At 39.9% G+C, this 20,900-nt stretch overlaps 1 protein-coding gene and 1 long non-coding RNA gene across 3 annotated transcripts in view; both read left to right on the forward strand.

Annotated features, from left to right (window-relative positions):
* The window catches only part of TXNRD2 (thioredoxin reductase 2), a 31,735-nt gene extending 27,653 nt beyond the window's left edge, over nt 1-4,082 (forward strand). The window contains exons 17-18 of one of the 2 annotated variants that reach the window (XR_008841661.1): nt 972-1,614; nt 2,821-4,082. Coding sequence is in view for 1 of the 2 variants with exons in the window: in XM_056504016.1 (XP_056359991.1) it covers nt 972-1,095 (124 nt within the window). In the remaining variant the exon portion in view is untranslated. Of the gene's footprint in view, nt 1-971 lie in introns of both variants that reach the window. The other variant, XM_056504016.1, reaches the window with a different exon arrangement.
* A 3,255-nt stretch (nt 4,083-7,337) lies between these two features.
* LOC130259588 (uncharacterized) lies at nt 7,338-17,738 on the forward strand. The gene is made up of 4 exons (XR_008841662.1): nt 7,338-10,600; nt 12,377-12,573; nt 14,473-14,583; nt 16,359-17,738. It is a non-coding gene; the product is annotated as an uncharacterized LOC130259588 (long non-coding RNA).
* The last annotated feature ends 3,162 nt before the right edge of the window (nt 17,739-20,900 follow it).

Consider the following 20,900-nt stretch of genomic DNA (forward strand, 5'->3'; position numbering starts at 1 on the left):
TTCTATTGCATTTCACAAATCCAGAGCTTTATATGTGGAACCCCCACTGTAAGAGCTGCTCTTCTCCTTTGTCAAATATTAGGTCTTGCTTCAGCCTCTCCAAAGGATGATTTTTCATCTTCCATCCTCTCCCAGCACTCCAGTAACATCTGTGGTCAGCAAAGATCTTTTGCTTGTCAGTGCTTTTTTGGATGTAAGTGGAGACACCAAAAGGCATCTATGGCTTCCTTCCCTGTATTTTGTAGAGAGAGATAGCATGATTCCATAGAGAGCTTGAAACAATCCTTAAATTTAGGGCCATTTCAGCTATTCTTACAGCATAGCCTGCCAGGAATAGCAGTTCAAACAAAGTCAAGTCTTTAAAATGTTACTGGACAAGTAAGGGAATTCAGCAAGTGGGATTGTAGCACCAGGGCTTTTTGATGGGTTTTGTTTGATTGTTTAGGGTTTTTTTTTAATAAGAGACTTTTTTTTTCCCCTCACTTATTGATATTTTCAGTGTAAGCACCAGAGACTTTAAGTTCATGGAAGAATTCTCGTATTATTTCCTTCAGCAGATTCTTTCCAACAGCTCTAATTAAGATTTTCTTCCCTGTGTGTATGTGTGCGGTTTTTTCCATCTGGAGTTAGTGAAACACACATATATGTACAAGAAAAGCTGAAGGTTGCAGTTTTGTCATATGTTTTTGCCACAGGCTCAGTTGTGACTTAGGGAAAATTGCTTAATTCTCTCTGTCTCAACTTCTATGACAATTCTTTCCTACCTCAGTGTTGGGAAGCTGGGCGTCTACGTGTTGTGTAACTGCCTGAGAAATAATAGAGACAGCATTGTTTGAAGATCAAATGCAACTCCTCTACCTGATCAAATGGACACGAGCAGAATTACTTTGATGTTTTAGGACCTTCTAGCTGCTTCAGGTGAATAGCATTTGACTTTGTGGGTAATTTTTTTTGTTGTTATTTTTTGGTAGATGTGGTGCTACATATCCTCAGATGATGAAGACAGTTGGCATTCACCCGACCTGTGCTGAAGAAGTTACCAAGTTGCACATTACAAAGCGTTCTGGCCTGGATGCAACAGTCACAGGCTGCTGAGGTTAAATACCATCCCTGGGAAAAAGGAAAAAAATCACAAAACATATTTGTAAAGAAAAGGGGCACTTAAAGTTGAAACAGCTTTAATGGTTCAGGTTACAGAAATCTTTCTTGTTCTCCGTGTAGAAAGCTTTTCCTCACAGCCAAAAAATTTTCCTTGAACTATCACAGTTCTAAAACCAATGTAGTCCTGCTGCAACAAATCTTTTTAAATGCCTAAAGCTCTTCTGTTGCTAGAAGCTAGGGAATCATCACAGTATTTTGTGTCAATGTAACTAAAGCCTGTGACATCTGAGGCCATCTACAAATGAAGCAGTTGTCATTTGGGTTTCCCTGTTGGCACAACTGAGTGGAAGAGTGGAAGAGTCTCAGATGCTGTCAATCAGACGGGGTATCCCTTAGAAGTTTGGTGGGATGGTTTGTCCTGCATGCTTGGATTGCTCATTACTGATCCTAATATTGAACACTGAGACTCTGTATTCACTAATGGAAACAAGTTCCTGGAGTGCGTAACAAAGGGTAAGCAGTCATCTTTGGGTTTTTTCCTTTAAAATGTAATATGTAAAGGAATTTAATAGAAAATCACCTGAAGCTGTACTGCTGCTGGAAGAATCACAATGGATTAGTCAGTAGCAGCCTGGTCACAGTGTTATGGTAAAGACTGAAAATGAATTATCTCAGAGGTGCTGAAGGAAGAGTTGCATTTTATGGTGGCGCCTCTGCCTGCTCCTGAAATTTTGAATTCAGCTCAGTCCAAACTAAATTGACACAGGTCACAAATTACTGCTTGAATAGTGTATATTAATCTGACAAGTAAGAGTAAAACCCTCTAATAATACACCTTATGCAGCATTTTCTGTTTTATAGAATGCAGAAATATGGCTGACACTGAAATATTTTCTTGGTTTGTTTTTAAGACTTTCTTACTTATGAGCTAGAGACCATATCTGAACTGACTAATGTCTGGCTTTAATAAAACACATTACTGAAGGGAACTACATTAAGCAGTGATCCAGAAGAGAAATGGTCCTGCCTTGAGCAAAGATAAAATAATCATCTGCAACTTATTCTTTCTTTTTTTTTTTTTCTTTTTTTTTTGGTGTACTGGCCCAAGTAAGAAAGCATTAGCCTGTTGCAAATTCTGGCTGATTTTCATGCTCTCCAGAAGGGGGAGATGCTGGTTCATCTGTGGTAGGAGAGGAACAAATCTGAGAGTGAAGCTTCTTGTGCTGAACCCTGTTAAGGAGGTAGCCTTACAAAGACAACACAAACCGATCTGCACTGAATTTCAATCCCAGTTACAGTTGCAATATTTTGATGTGCACAGTCACAGTTTCTTGCACACTTTACAGCAGAATAGTGCACATTGGAAGAGACCAGCTTCAGGTGAAAAAAAATATATCCTTTTTGCAGTTAATTGATATCTGTGTTTTATGTGTGGAATTTATTTTTCATTCCAAACTTGTTGCAGTTTTGAAGAATAGTCTGATGATCGCATTTATATCTGCTATTTTAATTTGATTGGTATTTCACTGCTGCAGCAACACAGACAAATGGCTTATATCAAGTGTGAAGTAATTTTGACTATGACCATTGTACCTGTCTGAGAAACTATTAGACAAAAGGGATCAAAATTTCCTTGCAAAATAGGATTTAAAATCATTTATCACAATCTTATTGATATGTGACTTTTTTTTTTTTTTTTTTTTTTTTTTACTTAAACAGCAACAAAAAAAATCCTAAATGTTTTCTCTGCAAATTTTCCTGATTTTTTTGGGTCCATGTTTCTGGTCCATAAAATAGGAAGAAGTGATCCCGTTGGACTCCAAGTGGCATTCCCTATCCGATCTGCTGATGCCATTTTTCATCTGTGAAGTCACCCATAAGCTTGTAGTTGACAAGAAATATTTGGATTGGAAGTGTTAAAACAACGCCTGAATTTTGCAGCTGCCTTTAGAAGAAATGATGAAAACTTTATATCTTATATAAATAGGTGCATACCTGCATATTCAGCTGTTTCTGTTTCCTTTAATAAAGGGCCTTATGAGTATGATGCAGCCAAAATCCTTGCTAGGTTTTCCTCAGCTGTTTACAAAAAAGAGTTCAGAGTAAATTAGCAATTCTTAAAATGTTTTACTTAATATTTCAAAATATGGAGATACAGCTGTAAGAAACAGCTCATCTCTGACAAAACTCTTAACATTTATGCATGTAAGATTTTCTTTCCAGTGATAACCTATTATAATTCCTATTGTTTCCCAAAAATGAAAGCATTGATGTTTAACCATGTGAAATCTTCTGCTCTTCTCTGTCCTACCAATGCATCCAGCAGACTGAGTTGTCTGTCCCTACAGACAAATCAATGGAAAGAGGAGTTGATTTCATTCATTGTAAAGTTCAAATTAATTATTTGGGACAGCAAATAGAGCGATCTCAAGGAAATGTGTCCTCAGTGTATACAGAGTGTGAAACTAAGGCATGTCATGGTTTTCAGAAGAAATAGAACTGTCTTGGTTTTAGAATTGCTGAGTAGCCTGCATGGAATTGTTCCTGTCTCTTCAGCAGCAGACTGGTTCTGTTCCTCATTTAGTAGAAAATGCTGTTGCCCCCTGAAGTAAAACTAAACATATAATCCCACCTACATAATAATGTCAGAATCAACAGGAAGACAGAATAATGACAAATATTGTGATTGTGGTTTTTTTCCTGAAGGATTCACCAGGGATGGTACTTAAGAATTGTTTTTAAAAGCCTGACTAATGTAAATTGAAACAATTGATGTACATTGCAACTTACTGATTGCATGTGAAAATGTACCAAAAAAATGTAGTCAGGCTTCTTAGGATGCCAGCTGATGAGGATTTGTTTGTCAAACCACACCATGGTGCAAACAAGTCTGAGCTTTGCTGGGTCCCTCACATGTGTGATCCCAATATTTATTGTGTTGTGAATTAATTAATGAATAAAGAATATTTTTTTCTAGTAAATGTGTGATTGCACTTGCTTAATTTTTTACATATGGTTTCTGCTTACAATAGATATGTTTTTTGATCTTAATGATGTCTATCTTGGTTGAAGTATGTATTAAGAAAACAAAGAAGTAGACAGACTCAGGCCTTATATTAAGGAAATGTTGATACCTCTCTGTATCAGTGTGTAAAATGAATAACCACTGAGATTCTTCCAGGCCAGCTGGCCCCTTATTTTAAATTTAAATTAAGAGAACCTGTAGACTCGGTAAGTATGTTTCAAATATTGTCTTGTTTACTCCAGCTAACGAGGTCTAACAGGTATTTTCATTATCCCTGCATGCTGACATGTTTCTTGAAGTCTTGTCAAGAGTAAACTCTGAGTGCAGTCAGAGCAGTATACAGGGCTACAGTATTCTACATGAGCTGTTCACTTTGGGGTTAAACCAGAACACAGATTGGAGAAAATGCATTGCTATGAAGCCAGTTACTATATGTGGGTACTGTTAGATAAAAATATTAGAAAATTAACAGAGAAATTACTAGCAAAATATATTTTGAACTCTGAGAAACTTCTGTCAGAAAAATAAAGGAGTACATTGTTCAATTGATCTCAATTTTCTTTTATATCTTTAAGTCCACTGATTTTGTTGAGAAGTTACCATTAAGTCAGGTGATACTGAGCTTCTAAAACAGACTAGTTTTATTGCCTCAGTATATGTCCTGCATTTGATGTTGAGAATGAATATTAACTTTACTCTATGTAAAGGCATTTCTATTTCTGCATTTTTATTCTATTTTAATTTCCTGAAATATTTCATTGCAGGTTCTAACTAACTAGGATAGTTAGTAACAGTGGCTCAGGAAGGGAATAAGGTAAGCATAATTCTTGATTATTTTCTGCCTATTTTCATATACCACTTAATCCCAAAGCAAAAAGAATAACAGACGAGCATACAGACAAAATAAATTTGGAACAGAAGTTAGTGTGTTATTTATATTATACCTAATGATAGCTTATTCTCAAGGTGTTGTATGATTAAGTTTTGCGTTTTCCCATTTCGGCATGTACTGTATTTTGTTACATCTACCAAAAATGATTTCTACAGTTTAGATGATTTCAGACCTGGATCTAGAAAAGATACTTCAGTACAACAGATACATATTTTTTTGCTAGCATGGTTATTCTGATAAAAATATAACAGCCATGGATTCCATAGTGTTTCTAACCAAAGCAATTGAGTATTTTAAAGACTTTTGAGTTTGAAGAGCTCTCTTCAGAGGCTCATGTCTGTCCAACAAAGTAGGCAATTCTGTGCCCATATAAATTGTCATTTGTCTAAATGCCAGTGACATCAGTGTACTCAAAGTTAAGGCTGGCCATTAATTTCAGTGGGATACAAGTATTTGTTTTAAGTGCTTTGTTAAAGGGGAATCAATATAAGCATATGCCAAAATGTCTTTCATTATTACAGTTGGGGAATAGGCTTCAATTATGATTCAAAACATAAAAGGTACAATGGACATCTATGATTAGGCAATGAAATATGCCTTTAATAAGCATAGTGCAGACAGTTTGTTTTGCAATACGTAAACTTGTATAAAATTCTTTGACTTTTTCATTCTTTCAGATCTGTGTGCTCTCTTTTAAGAGAGGTTTTTTACTTTAATGTACAAAGTTTTCCTGATGTCCTTCCAGCAGAAAGGCTGGGTTTGTATGCATTTATTCTAGTGCCAAACTTGGATTTTACTGGGAAAAGAGAAAACAGCAGAGCAGACCTTTTTTTTCTCTTTTTTTTTTTTTTTTTTTTTCCCTTTTTCTCAGGGCAGCATGCAACAGATATGCTGTAATTACTCTGATTTTTAAAAAAATTGAATATTTCTGTCCACTACATGTCAAAAGCTAATTATGTTTCCATTGTGGTACTCGAAGTCAATATTGTCAGCTCTTCTTAGTTCTAATCTTCTACATTGAATTTTGATGGGCCAAGTGAAATATCCCCTTCAGCACCTTACTTGCAATTCTTGTCAATCATCTTGCCATGAAAAACATGCATATTACAAAGGCTTTGGCAACACTGCATCTGATTTCAGTCTTTAATCTTATATGCACCTTAAGAAAATATCATTCCAACCACTGACATTCTGTTTGGGACATGAATGGGATGCTATTTGCTGTGGGAAACAAAAGAAAATTATCTAATCTTTAAAGGATATAATGGAACTCTTTGGCCATCACATTGTAAAGGCTTAGTAAACCACAGATCTAAGAGGAAAACAATTATGATGGTGAACCGATGAAGAAATTAAGCAGAATATCTCAGGTGAATTTAAGTAAGAAAATGCATATTTATTTGCTCATAAGGTAATTTTAAAATATCTTGCTTCAGGCACTGTTGGACTGAGGAGAGTGTCTTTTTTTGGAGCTCCTAGACTTTCTGTGCAAGGAATGCTGTTCACTGTAGTCCATTTCTGAGCATGGTACAGTGTGTGACACTTTTTTTGTTGTTTCTTATAGACAAGATCTAGCACATCTGAAATCTTCTGGTCCTACAATGGAAAATTAACATCATTCCCTAAGAAGCTGGAACATAAACTAATAAGGCATGTTTCCAGAATCTGATTGCATCAGTCGGAAAGATATAGTATGAAGAGAAAAGTGGATATTCCCTGGGGGGGAGTGTGAAATGAAGACCAGTCTTGTTTGAACAAGGTGCTGTGCATTGTTAGCTGGGTAGAGATATTGGGAGTTGCAGCCTGTCAGAACCTCTCCAAGGAGAGGGTGGGGGGAAGTTCTTCCAGGTAGAAATCTCAGCAGTTTTTAATAGAGTATGTCCAATATACATTTATTTAAGGGAAGACTTTATACTCCATGAAAGATGAACTTACTGTACCTCCTACCCTGTTTTCTTTCAGATCATACAAAGACTAGAAAGACTGTTGGGTTTTTTCTGTCCTTCTTTACTTTAAAGCAATATGGGAATCGGGCTTTCCTTGTTTTTCCTTGTTTCAGCATAAAGCCAAAGATCAAGATCCCTCTACTTAAATCTTTTACAAGGAGACTCCTTTTCCCAAGGCTCTGCAAGGAGTTAGCTAGGTGGTAATATAACTCAAAACAAATCTAAGCTATAGATACCTTTTCAGTCTGTGTCTATTAGATATTATATAAAATATTGCCAGAAATTGCCAGTAAAATAAAACATTAAGGGAAAGAAAACAGTGAAAAAAGACAGGCTTTAAGCTTTAAAATAAATAAATGTTCTTTCTTTGTTGGCTCCCTGTGAGGAAAGACCCAAATGCATGTTTCTGTGGTGTACTCACAACAAAACAATTAAAATTGAAAGCTTGTTTTACTGTTGTCTTTTTCTAATGTGTGAGTGAACTGTAATGCAGCCAACCAATATTCTGTTCACACTGTGTCAGAGCAACAGGTTAGAAAGCAGCTTTTAGCTTTATGCAGGAGGTTGAGCTCAGCAATCTTTATTTAAACAGCTTTGTTCAATGGGGACAAAGGATTGTGTTTTGGCATTTTAATTTAATCTTGATAATCTTCCTTTTTTCTCTCTCTCTCTCAAAGGATCAAGAGGAAATGCAGTAATTTTCAACTTCACACGAAGGCTAGTTGTACAAACACAGCTGAAAACCTCAGGAAACACATGCATTTTCCTCAGAGAAATGGAGTCAAGTAATGTTCTGCTGGCAATAGACTCCTGGATAATTGGGAAGATGTTAGGCACAGCAGTTTGGGCAGCAGGGTGTTGACACTGATAGCACTGTTCAGTTTGGCTGTCTTAGGTGAATGACTCCTGTAATGTAGAAAGCAGAAATTATTAACCATAGTACAGGAAATAATTGAAAGAACACAGGCTGCTTTGGAGAATTAAGGAATGGCTCTTAGATTGCGAAAGGATACTTTGTAAATTTGTTTAATTTACACCTTACCAAGATCTAATTAAATCATGGCAGCAACTTTTGATTTTTTCCTCTTTGCTTTTCATTTGAGTTTATTTCTTAGACATATTTAAAACACAGGAGAATAAGGAGAGTTCTCTTGACACTTAAGACTTTGCTTGCATTTCTGTCCTTGTTCATTCTATATGTATCCAGAGTTTCTAAGAGTTTCAGGTCAGGACTTTGGTTCTCTTTCTTAATTAAGGATTTAATTGTTATACTTGAATTCTTCTCATTCCACCTTTTTGCAGGAGGCTTATTCTATTTTACTTAGCTACTTTTAGCCCTATTTAAGTGTTAATAAGTGAAGTCCCTTTTGAGAGGATAAGAGTCTAATTTATTAATAAGAGAGCATTTTGGGATTTTCTGCTTGCATTTTCTTTTAACTCTCTTGTACTTTCCAAATCTCGAAAGGCCATAGCTCCAAAGAAGTCAATTCTAAATAAGTCCTGACCATAGTTATGGTATTGTCCTCCCTTGAAGAATGAGAGACCAACCATTTGTGAGTGTTTACAGCTGGACCTTCTGAAGGGCATCATCTTTCCTTAATGGCAAAATGCATCAGAATCACAAGCTGTGACAGAAGTGCCTGAGGGTTCCCATTGCAGTGGTAAAGTGGAATATCTGATGAAATTTGCTTGTGAAATGCAAGGCTGCCTTTTTTGTCATGGAGGTTACTGAGAGAGAACTCTGAAGTCTTGCACTTTTTGTATTGAGTAGCAAACTCTCAAAGTGCAAAAAGCTACCCTGGAGTGATGAGGTTGTTCATGTGTGGGCTAAAACATCCTTGTGAGGCCACCTCATTGTCTTATGCTCTAATTCTGGAAGTCCTAATATTTCCCAAGTTCACAAGTTGGGTGAACATTTGCTTTAAGCTATTGTGTTGATCCCTAGGAACAGCAGAGGGGGGTGCCCCCTTGGATCTCCATTATTGATTGAAGCACTCTCCCTCACTGTACCTCAGTGAAGTGTAGCCAAGAACAACAAGATAAGAATTAATGTAAGTGACAAGGGAGTTCCTCTGACTCTGCCAGTGCACATTAGCCTGGCTGAAGAGAAAAAGAAGCTGATACTTGAGTCTTTTGAGTTGTGAAGGGTCTGGTCAGTCCTTGAAGGGGAAGCACATGAATGGCCCAGTTGTCATCGCATTTTATTTTTCCTCCAGCTTTGACTAATGGTGCATTTCCTCTGGCCTCCCACGGGCCATCCGTGGCTGACTTGCTTTGTCACTCTTCACATGGAGTTGCTGCCTTTACTGTCCACGCTGTTCCCATGGCGGGAACCCGGTGTCCTCTAAAGAAACGCACAGGCACAAACCATCTGTCATTCTTCCACTCCTCTTTCAAGCCACCACTTCCCATATTGTGTGGCCTTGCAGGCTGAAAGCAATCTGCCTCCCCCTGCATGCCTGGAGTACATGCCATCTCTCACTCCACTTGATAAGGGACCTCCCGACACTCTGCCTGTAAAAATACTAATGGGCATCTCCCAGTTGATAACCAGCTCTGCCTTTTTATTGTGCTCATGGGATGATAAGTTGTCTGGATCAACAAGGCATTGTCCCTTTTTCAGGCAAAGTTATTAGGGTCAAATTAGGTGTGAATTGTGAAACTAATCATTGCAACCACAAATAATTTGTAGTGTGCTATGGAAAAAGGAGAATAAAAGAGACAGTAGAAGAGGAAATTATTGGAGGGCACAAAGAAACAAAGTGATTGGGAAGAAGGGAGGAGAGATTGGCTAACAGTGCTGTACAGGATCTTGAGCTAGGCCTGTAGGCTGTGCTGGATTTGGTCTCATGCACCTGTGGACTGTGAAGAACCTTGTTCTATTATTTCAATGTCATTTGAGAGTCTGAATTAATTCACACGCAAGATGTCTTAGAGAGAGGAAGATACCTGACTTTGCACAAGAAACACTGCTTTTATGCTTATGTAAGTTGATTATATTGCTTACACATCTCCAGTTAATTTGAATCACGTGAATCTAGTCTCTGCTGGAAAATAATAATGCAACATCTACTGAAAAGCCTCAATTTTATTTTCTGGGGTGAGAGGCCTGAGTTTTGTGCTGAAAATACAAATCTGAAGGTGTGCTGAATTTGCTTGGAAGTGCTGCAAAGCTATTCTCATTTCCTGTAACTCTTGCAAGGTTGGCCCTTTTCCATGGCTAAGCCCCAATTCTTAGACAATCAGAATGAAGTGGCAGGAGAAATTTACCCTCTTTCATCTTCTAGTATATCTAGGAAAGCAAGAACCAAGGCTTTAAACCATTAATTCCTAATTCTGTGACTTGATTTGCTGCAGTAGAAAGTGTATTTTAAGGGTTTGGTCTTCTCTTACCAAAGCTAATTATTAATTGCATCTTCTTTTATCCAGCCACTGCCACAAGGAATGACTGCCCTCTGTGCTGATGACAGATCTGCCCCTCTGCTATCAGACACTGTGCTTTTGCCATCTCAGTTTCCTGAGGATTGCCTCTGCCTGGGAGCCAGTGGAGCAGCCGTGTTGGAGGCAAAGCAGTTCTCTGAGGAAGATGATGATGGATGACAGAGTGATTCCCTTCCACGTGGCTGGGGCACTGAGGTTGTGTTAATTTTTTATCCCCTTCCCAATATATCCCTTCTTCTGCTCTGAATTCTTAAAACAATCTTGGCTTTGCTGTATGAACAACACACAGATGCTATAGTGACTTGGAAAACCATATTTTATGGCACAGGATGGCATCCCTTGGTCAAAATTGTCAGGAAAGAGATAATTGCTACAGGTGGCAGAGGTTGCTGGACAGCCTTCAGAGAGTACACAAGAAATAAGTTTGAATGCCTCTGCCAAATGTTTAGTATTTACACCAGCAACACTGCTTTCTTTCCTCTCATTACTGTCACATATGTGATTTTGCTCCAGTTCTCATACTGGCCTCCCTCTTGTGCTTAGGGAAGGAGCAGGTCTGGCATTCCTACCGCAGTGGGGTTCTCTTGAGCCTTAGGGAATGGGTTTGCAATGATGTAGCTACACTGGCACAAAACTCTGGCCATGTACCAGCACAAAGCAAAGTTTGTCTGGAAGCAACTTGCTCTGAAACATATCTGCAAGCAGCATAGGTGCCCTTATGGAGATGGGTTCTCAGGACTGGATCTCAGCCATCTTAAGAATCAGCTTTGTGTTGATATACTTCCCTGAAATATTCTTTAATAGTTGAACAGTCTTGAGCAGAGATCGTATTTCCAGTTTGGGATTCCCTTTATACATCTTTCATTAATACAGGGATTCTCTGCAATCAGAGACCAGCACCACAGAACAGCTGGATCCATTTTGGCTTGACAAGGGGCGTGGGCATTTTTTTTATATATATTTATGGCTTTTGTGAACATTCAAAATGCTTTTTATAAATATTAAAAATAATCAAGGGTTCTGGAAAGAATTCATCCTGCATTACCATCATCTGCAGGAGTTCTTCCATCTTCCTCTAATATGTATTACTAGCTGACACTGTGAACCAACTGGTCCAGTCTGGGAATTCCTAGCTACAACTTGAAGAAAAGGGAGGCTGTGAAAGGAATTGGTATCTCTTGATCATCAGAGAGAGCAAATACAATACAGGCGGCAGTCTGGCTGCCCCTGGAGCAAGTCAGAAGGAAGAAACTTGCAAGCAGGCACCTCAGAGAGCTCCCCAGAGTTTTGCTTTGCCTGCTGCACCCGCTGTGGTTACTTGGTAGGTTACTTGCCCTGCTTGTCTTGAGGTAGCTGGAGTTGAGGCATCTGTTTTCCATTTAAAGCTTGGAGGATGCCCAGGTCTGACTTGGCATGCTGTCTGCACTGGGCATCAGCAGTACAGATGTGGAAACCACAAACCCGATTAATATGAGCCTAGAGTAAAAACTTAAATAAGCTTATAAATAAAACCAGACTTGCAGATTATTTGTTTCCATATTAGTCTATAATAGACCCTACTCAATATGTTTGTTTAATTTGCTTTGGTGACCGACATAGGTATTTATATTTCCAATAAAAATTTAAATCAGAATACAACAGATGAAGTAAGCTTAAATTATTTCTGCAGAAGTTGATTGCAACTGTCTGAAGCATGTAATTCCTTACATGAAATGTTAGCCTGCTTTGAACAGAGATGTGACAGACTTCTCAGTATTTCATTTACCATTCCATCATAGCTCCATATCCTTCATTTATATATTAAAATAGACTCCCAAATGGACTCTAATCCTCAATAAATAATCCAGAGGTGTTGGATAGCTTGGTGGGTCTAATTCTAAGTATAAGCACCATCTGTGTGATCTTGGGTGAGTCACTAAATGGTCCCTGTGTCCTATCTTAAAGTTGTGACTGTCTTTTTATCCCTGCTAGGCTTCTGCTGAGTTCTGAGTTTGATGCACTGGAAGGAGCACCTGAGGTCAACTTCGGCTGCTCAAGTGCAGGTGATGAAACCATCCAGACAAGAGAGTTCCAAAGAAACATCTGGGAAGATTCTTCAGCAGTGCTGGCAGACATTTTACTCAGTGGAGTAAATCTCTTCCTGGGAACTGATGGCTCTTAATCCAAGGGTGAGATTACTTTGATTCAGCTCTATTCAAACACAGCTGTACTAGAAAAATTCTATGGTTCAGCAGCATTAGGACATGTGGTCTATTCTGCCTGCATTGTGACACTCAGGATGGGACATCTGCACAAAGCCTGACAAATCTCTGAGGTGAGACCTTGTACACATCTGTGCTAAACAGTATCTCCAGGTGACCAATGAGGCCTACCTGGCTTTCAGACCATATCATGGTGACATAACAGGAATTGTGCCTCACTCTCCTAAACCTCCTAAATAGACAATAGAGGGAAATAAGTACTTCCACATGCTGGTTTGGATCTCACATAGGCTATCAAGAGAGCATAAAGTTCCCAGTGGGATGAACCTGAGCCTTGGATAAGTACTTGCAGTGACTTTTGTGCTTACAGGGCTCTAAGACAAACAAATAAACAACCAATGCTTTCTTCCCATCTCTGCCTTGCAAAAAACATAGGGGAAAAAACTTTTACACCCTTTGTTAGGATATCAGAGCCAAAGATACCAGCCCTTATTCCATTCAAATGTCCAGTTTTTATTTCCAATTGTTTCTCTGGAATCCCCTTTTTTTTTCTCTCTTCATCAGCTTGAGCAATGCCTGTTCTTATAAAACAAGTTCACAGCTTTGTAACAGTCCTGCCTTTTCAATGTTTGAAAGGCAAGAGGGTCACTCAAAGTGAACTTTCTTGTGCTAGATAGTGTTTTTCCACATGGAAATGTTGGAGGCCACTCTGTGCTGTAAGCCCAGAAAGGCCTGAAGATACCTTCAGACTCCCCAGGTGCCTCTGTGTTTGTTTTCTAATGTTATTGCATGCACAGTATCATTAATATTATGTCCAAAGCTTGTCTTTATAAACAGAGTCAACACATCTAACTTACTAGTTAGCCACTGGGAAAAAAGGAAAGGATTAAGTCAACACTGTAAGGAATTAACCCTTTTCATTGCCCAGAGAAGAAATCAAAGATGATACAACCTCTTGAAACTGCAAAAGGGACTTGATTATTTTCTCTCACAAATTAGTGGAAATATTTCCTCTTATTTTGGCCCTGAAATGTAAGAGGTGTCCCGCAGGATTTGGGAAAGACTGGTGACTTAGAAGACATTATTTTCTTTCCCATGGTGTATGCCATTGAAGGGCAGGAAATTTCCCTCCTACCCACCACCTTCTTTATTTTCAATCTCCATTTCCCTGCAGGCTGCCTCAGGTACTGGGCTCAGCTTGGCATGTAGACACAATTAGAAACAGAGGCGAGACTTCATGGAGCAAAGTGTTCAAGTGCTGAGTGAGTGCCCAATGGGCCGTAGCAAAACGCACAACCAAGTCAAAGAAAAATGGAAAATATTCCATAAAATTCATCTTTGCATCCCTTTTTCCTCTCTTGATATATGGCCCCTTATTCACAGCTGCCCGGGCCCGGCCCGTGTGTAAATATGTCAGTGCAGCAATGAGTCGGAACATGGGCGCAGGAACGGCGGCGGCTGCTCCCAGATAAAACACTGAGCTGGAGCCCAGGAGTTTATTGTAAATAAAGATCAAGGCAAAGCAGCAACATTTCTGTTCAGCTCCAGCCTGCCAAGGTTCCTAGTCCAGCTCCATTCACAACCACCCTATGTCCACATGGATTTCCCCTTCCAGAAAGGGACATGTTCCTCTTCTCACAGCTCTGTAGCCTTTGCAAGCTCCCCAATACTTTCCATGTGTTGCTTTACAGTGACCTGGAAGCACTGGTGGGAGATCGTAGTGAACTTCCAAATGTTCTGTTCCATACTGCCCTTTGTGGGCCTGGGACACATTAATGCTTAGTTTGGTTCTCCTCAGCAGAGGGTACTGGATCCTGTAAATGGGAATTGATGCCAGGAAGCACAAGGGTCTGATCTCTTTTGCAGATGGACTGATTTTTTTCCTTCTGGATACTGGTGATGTGGAAGAGAAGTCTGCAGCTTTGTCTGCTGCATGCTGATTGACTGAGAGACAACCATGGCATGTGTTAGCAGATGGTAAACTTGTCCTTTACATATATTTCTTATTTTAATTAAAGAGATAGCTACAAAAACTAGTTATCTGGAGATCAGGTTGGCTAAAGTACCAACCATCTGGCATCCTTCTAAAGAGTAACACCAGCCAGCTGACAATGGAGGGAGATGCAAACACCTACAAACATGAGTCTCAACAGCCAGGCAGGGGTGGAAACTGGTTGAATTGTTCAGGCTTGTTGCTGCAGCCCACAGAGAAAATACAACAGTGGTCTGCAGAGAGATGCATGGATCAGGGAGTTAAGTCTTCTTTGTAGCCCTTAATCCAAAGTCCCCATAATTTCAATATTTTCATTTTTTTCAGTGGGTTCATCTTGTTCTCAGCAATACCCACAAACAATGCACTGTCAATTCACTTCACTCGCCCTCTTTCATCACTGAGTTCCCTTTGCTGTTTGCTGGGATTTGTATTTTCCTCACTCATGGCTCTGATGAGCTGTAAACCAGAGGGATTAACATGAAATAGGAATGCATTTTTTTCAGTTTTTTTTTTTAAATTAAGATAGATCTCATGCATGTATGTTGTAACATAACTCCTTTAATAATAAAAGATTTAATGCTAATAAAGAACGTATATTTTTAAAACTTGCTAGGTCTTCATCTGGCACTACTCTAATATGTTGAAGATTTGGCACAATTTACTCATAAAATCAAGAATAAGAATTCATTCTCCACAATGACAGCTACTGACCTAAGTTCTTGAGCTCACCTAGGATGCTTCACGTTAGATGACAGCTCCAAATGCAAGAAAATTGAATACTACCAATATATGCTTTAGTTCTGATGAAGAAAACTACAAGGCCATGCTGTCTCCCAAAAGCAGCTAGTAGTTATTTAGGCAACACATCTCACCACACCCTAGCATTTGCCAGACCCAAACTCGAGGTTAAATGTGCTGGAAAATGTGGCAGTAGCTTCCAGCATTAGCTGATTCCTGAGCTTATTAGTACTCAGGCATGCCTGCCTTGCAAAGCAGCAAGATCAGTTTCAGAGCTGGGAGAGAGTAGCAGCTTTTCTTTCACACACCCTCTCTCCACAAGTCTGAGCCTCTGCCTTTGCCTTGGCAATGCAACATATGGTTCAAGGGCTGCCCATGTTCTGTAGTGCTGTGCCACTGTTCCCATTTACATCAGATAAAAGGCACAATTGGTACAGGTTGTAGGTTTGATCTTTTTTTATTAAATAGGTCAGCAGGCCCTAACAGTTGGCAGCCATCTCCAGTTCCAGAGCTGTGTGATGAAAAGCCATATCATGGCAGGCTCCAGAGTATCTTTTTATCTGTCCTGCCTCGTACAGCATGTTCCAGGTGGAGACTGGCAGGTGCTGGTGCTATACCCTGCCCTAATGCTGTTCCCTGGTGACAACAGCAGTATCCTGTGTTCAGACCCCAGCTCCCTCTGACTGCCATGGAAACTATTGCTCCCATCACAATTCTTTAAAACATTGCAACTTTCTGACCCAGGCATGTTATTCTGGGAAGGGAGAAACTCCTTTGCAAACAGATGTGCTCTTGAAGTGCTTCCTGTAGTCTTCATTAAGCTAAACCAAGTCTACATTTTGCAATTTCACTTTCCATTGCAAAAGCCTGATTCTGTACCTTCATTTTTGGTACTCTAAATCATTATTCCTTATCACCACTCAGTAGAGAAGTAGGTAAATTATAAACTTGGCTATAAGTTTTATTCAGTAGCAATTTCCCTTAGCAGTTTTAAAGTGTGATTTTAATTTTTTTTTATCAGTTCCTTGACAGGTTAATGGGGTACATGGACAGGAGACTTCTGCTTTATCCCCTGCAGCCCTGACAATTTGGGGTGTTGCCTGGCTCAGCTCCTAGACATGACACGAAGGAATAACTTGCACTTCTCCTCAGTGATTTCCTGATGCTACTGGTGGATTACAGATGTGATTCACTCCAAAAGGTACTGCTGAGTGCCCCCAGGTACCTGATCTGCCAAGCAAAGCTGGTAGCATCAGGTCCATGAGAATTCCCTCTCCTGAGGAGAGGCCAGTGCCAGCTCTGACATCGAACAGTGCAGAGTTTTGTTAGAAGCCAACTGAAAACATGGTGCTGTTACTATCTGACACCAGCTGAAACAAAAGCCAAACGTTGATGAATGTCTGATTCTAAAAGTAAACAGTTTGATTTTTTTTTTTTCTTTGCAAGTCAGGGGCCCTCTAGGGTTTTATCTGATTTTGGCAATCTCCTGCACATTTTGGGGCCTGGAGCATGGTTTTAATTGTTACATCACAAAAGTTGCCAAATAATGTTGGATGCTACTTAAAAACTCTCTCAATTTTATGGAACTTCTCAACGGCTTGACTAATACAATAATTACTGGAACTCGGCTATGTTGCCTAGTGGCAAATGGAATTTTTTCATAATGATCCTGTCTGTCGTTAAGAGCAGGATTTGTTCTTTCTCTCAGTGGGAGAGAGGCCAGAAAGCCATGGTATCTGTCTTTTTTAATGACAGCCAACAGCAAACGGATAAAATAATCAATTATATCCACAGATAGGTAGATAAAGTATAATTTATCATGTCAAAAACAAAAATGTTTTTAATTGGGCTGTTAATCATTTTGTAATTTTAACTAAAGAGATGGGGACTCTGCTTTGTGCTCAGACATCACTAATATTTCATACATTTTCTGATCTTATTATAGCTTTAATAATAGTGTTTACCATTAAGTGCCAAAATATAAAATACAATTTCTACTCTCATTAGCTGGAGCCTTTGCAGTTAAAAAGATGCCCTTCCCTTTTATTTTTCTTCCTCTAGAAAGATCCAAGAGACAAAAAGGGGGGGCCAGTGTACTAACCAGCTGTAACAGTTTCTAAAAATACGGTCATCTTTTTGTTTGATTAGAAATACCCATACTTCAACCAACAAACATGTTACAGAAACGTGGTTTGTTTTTCGTTTTTTTTTTCCAGCAAAGCACATAAAGAGATTAGTATAACAGCAGAAATTGGAAGCTTGGAGTTTTGATTTCTAGCCACACCTGTGTTGTCTTGTGGGAAGCTGGGCAGATAATTTAATCCCTTCTAACTTGTTCTCTGTGTCTCTAATGTAGGTATTAGAAAGCTGCATCATCAGTCTGCTGTAGAGTATCTAGTGTTGTAAGATACATGAAAATTTGTAATAAAGATGGCAAATATCTCCTCACAGCAGCTTGTCTAATAACTACCTCTTTGAGGAAGGAAATGGAAAGTTTATGGCTGGACCTAAATTTTCCTCATATTATAACTGAAAAGGTCATCATAATGCTGCCTAATTTCAGGATCAGTGAGGAATCATCTAGGAGAAAAATCTCTCAGCACTGGTACTTTGAGTGTCTACTCTGTTGTTATTATTCTTGTATGCCATGAGCAGATGCCCTGTGTGGGACCAGTTCTCTATTTTACCCACAAATTCTACATTAAAAAAAATGCTAGCCATGCTAAGAAATGTGACTCTTGACCACCCCTTTGCCTCAAATACTTCCCTGCTTCACAAGTTTTTCACAGAAGGAAATTAATCTCCATTCCTCTAAACTTGGTTTCCTTCTGAGCAGCTGTACTTTCCTTAAATCAAGATCCAGTCTCTAGAGTACCTGCTTGGAAGCAGAACATGCACTTAAGGTAGTTTGGCAAGAGCAGATTTCACTTTCAGTGTTATGGTGGATGTTTTTGGCTATGATTTTAATTTTTTGTTCATAGCATCTCCCAGCAATGTAACATAGAGGGTGGCAGAACTGCTCTTCCTGTAACTGGATCTATATTGGGTGTGGGACAAATTTAGTGGATTGAGTGGGTTTTTTACAGGGCTAATGGCAGGATTGAGGCTGTATTTATACTGAGAAGCAAGGAGGAGAAGCTCTGGGGCTGGCTTGCCCAAGTATAAATAAATTGGAGGTTCGTGAACATTCAAAAAGTTCCCAGAGAGTCACGTTGCACAACTTAATGGGCCTGGTGCCTTCACCTGTGCCAATTTTATGTGACTCTTAACTCTGGTCTTAAATAAAAATAAGACTTACTCTAATGACATCAACAGCCTTCAGTGAGGAAAATGTGCTGCTACTTTGATACAGATCCCCTTTTAAGGAGGACACCGTAGACAGCCAAAGCTCTTTTTCCCATCTGGTAGGTGAATGTTACGATTCCCTGCTCAGAACTGTGGTCTCAATAACCATCCTCTGCTCTCAGCATTACATTAGATGATTTTATTAAGGATATGGTTATCTGCTGCCTCTGCTTTTGTCACCTTGATTTTGCTGTCCCACTCCATCCACATGTAAGGATAGAAAAGGGGTATTTGAGTTGGCTGGGGTAGGGGAGACAATAGCATGAGGAGGGGGTTAAATGAACCAGCTGTTATGTGTGAAGTATCTGCTTTCTAATTGCTTCTGTTGGAATTCAGGGGGAAAAGGCACTGGCTTCAGTTAATTAATAAGGCAGGACTCACATAAACTCCAGCTGTGAGCACAGGACTGGTCTTTAAAGAATAAGCCTAGGAGGTGGGGCAGAGGGTTTGATTTCCTTGCACTAAATCCCATCACATGCTGCTGGTTCTGTGTGTGTCCACTTAAGCCTTTTGGTTGGTCTGTCTGGACCAGACATGAGGGATCTGTTGCTGTCCACGTGCCTCACCCCAAGAAAAATGATCTCTCCCAGAAATCAAAGGTGTGAGGCTATGTTTCAAGCTGGGGTGAAACTGCTGTGTTTTCACTCGAGTTTGGAATCCCTAAAAAGTGAGTATGTTTGGATCAAAGGGTTTTTTTCAGACTTAACAGAAGCTTGGGCTTTTGCAGCTGGACAGACATACAAGTTTGCCATTTGGTTCCCTTTTCTGTCTAGTTCCAAAGGGTTAGGATTTGGCATCCTGTCAACATCTCTCTCATCTGAGACCTGCCTCAGGAGCTTTGCTGGACGGGTAGCACTGATGGGGAGGTTGTGCAGCTGATGCCTCCAGACCAGGTCCAAAGGCCATTTTACAGTGATCTCTTTGAGAAGATTCATTTCCTTTTTTTTTTTTTTTTTTTTTTTTTTTTTTTTAGATCAGGACTTTTCCTGAGTTATGGACAGTGCCCCTAAAACCCACATGAAAGTGCAAATGCCACACTGTTTCCTTATCTGATCCTGTTCCAAGTCTTGGTGCCATAGGACGTCCCTCACCACCAGTGCAAGGTTCTTCTAGTCAGAGAACAGCTGGAGATCTGTGCTGAGACAAAAGTCTTCTCCCACTTCCCATGGGATGGCATTTCTGGATTTCAAAGCTTGTTGTTTAAGTGTGTTATGGTAGGAAACAGTGGAATGAGAAAAAAAGGTGGAGGGGATGTTCCTATGTGGTTAATAGCCTGCTTTTCCTCACTGACTGTGGAGGGAAATGAGCTTCCTGCTTAAGGTGAGATGTCATTTTCTGGATGGAAACCTTTGTGTCCCGGCTGCCCTGCTCCTTTCGGTGCCACTGCTCAGGGGAGGTCTCTTCCAGTGTGACCGCTCTCCCTCCCAGACCCTCTCCTTTCCTGACATCTTGCTCCTGCCTTGCATCAGTCGTGATGCTGCTCAGATGAGTGCTAGGAACAGCACAAGGGAGGGGACATCACCATGTGGCTGCAAATGGGCTGGGAGAGGAGGAGTACTCATACTGTCACAGAGAGCCCAGCTGTTCCCACCGTACCTTTCCTCACAAAGCCTCAAGGCTCAAGCATCCTGGAGGATTTCGGCCGTTTCACTGCTGCAGATTTCAGTGACAGCTCAGCCTGGTGCGGGACCAAACTCACAGACACATCCCCAGTCCCCTGGGCTGGCCGTGCTGAGCTTGACTTCCCACACAAAGAGAAACAATTCTCGGGTGTTACAGCACGTTTCCAAGAAAGCGAGGTGGGGCCTCGCTTTGCAAAGATCTATAAACAGCAGCTCTTTGTCTCCTCCGTTTCTCTTCACCCTGAACGTGTTGCTGTTTTCAGAGGTTGGTTTCAAAGTGCTGATTCACAGCCACCAGCCCTATTGTTTTATCTGAGGAGATTAGGGCTGAGAATGTTGTGGTTTTGTAGTGAAAAGACTCCATTGGAAATAGCAGCATATTTGACATGAGACTGTTATTTATGCTCAAATAACCATCTTGTTTAAAGATGAGAAGTCTTTTGTTTTTTTCCTTTTCAAGTTTAGATCAATCATGTATGAAGACAAACTCCCACTCAGCCTCCCCTGGCCCCTAATACTTTAATTTAATTCTTCTTCTGCTCATTATTTTATGATTTTGTCCTTGACTGGAACATTTCTCTCTTGCTCTTCCTTAC

Source organism: Oenanthe melanoleuca, chromosome 15 (genome assembly GCF_029582105.1).
Source record: "Oenanthe melanoleuca isolate GR-GAL-2019-014 chromosome 15, OMel1.0, whole genome shotgun sequence".
Classification (NCBI taxonomy): Eukaryota; Metazoa; Chordata; class Aves; order Passeriformes; family Muscicapidae; genus Oenanthe; species Oenanthe melanoleuca.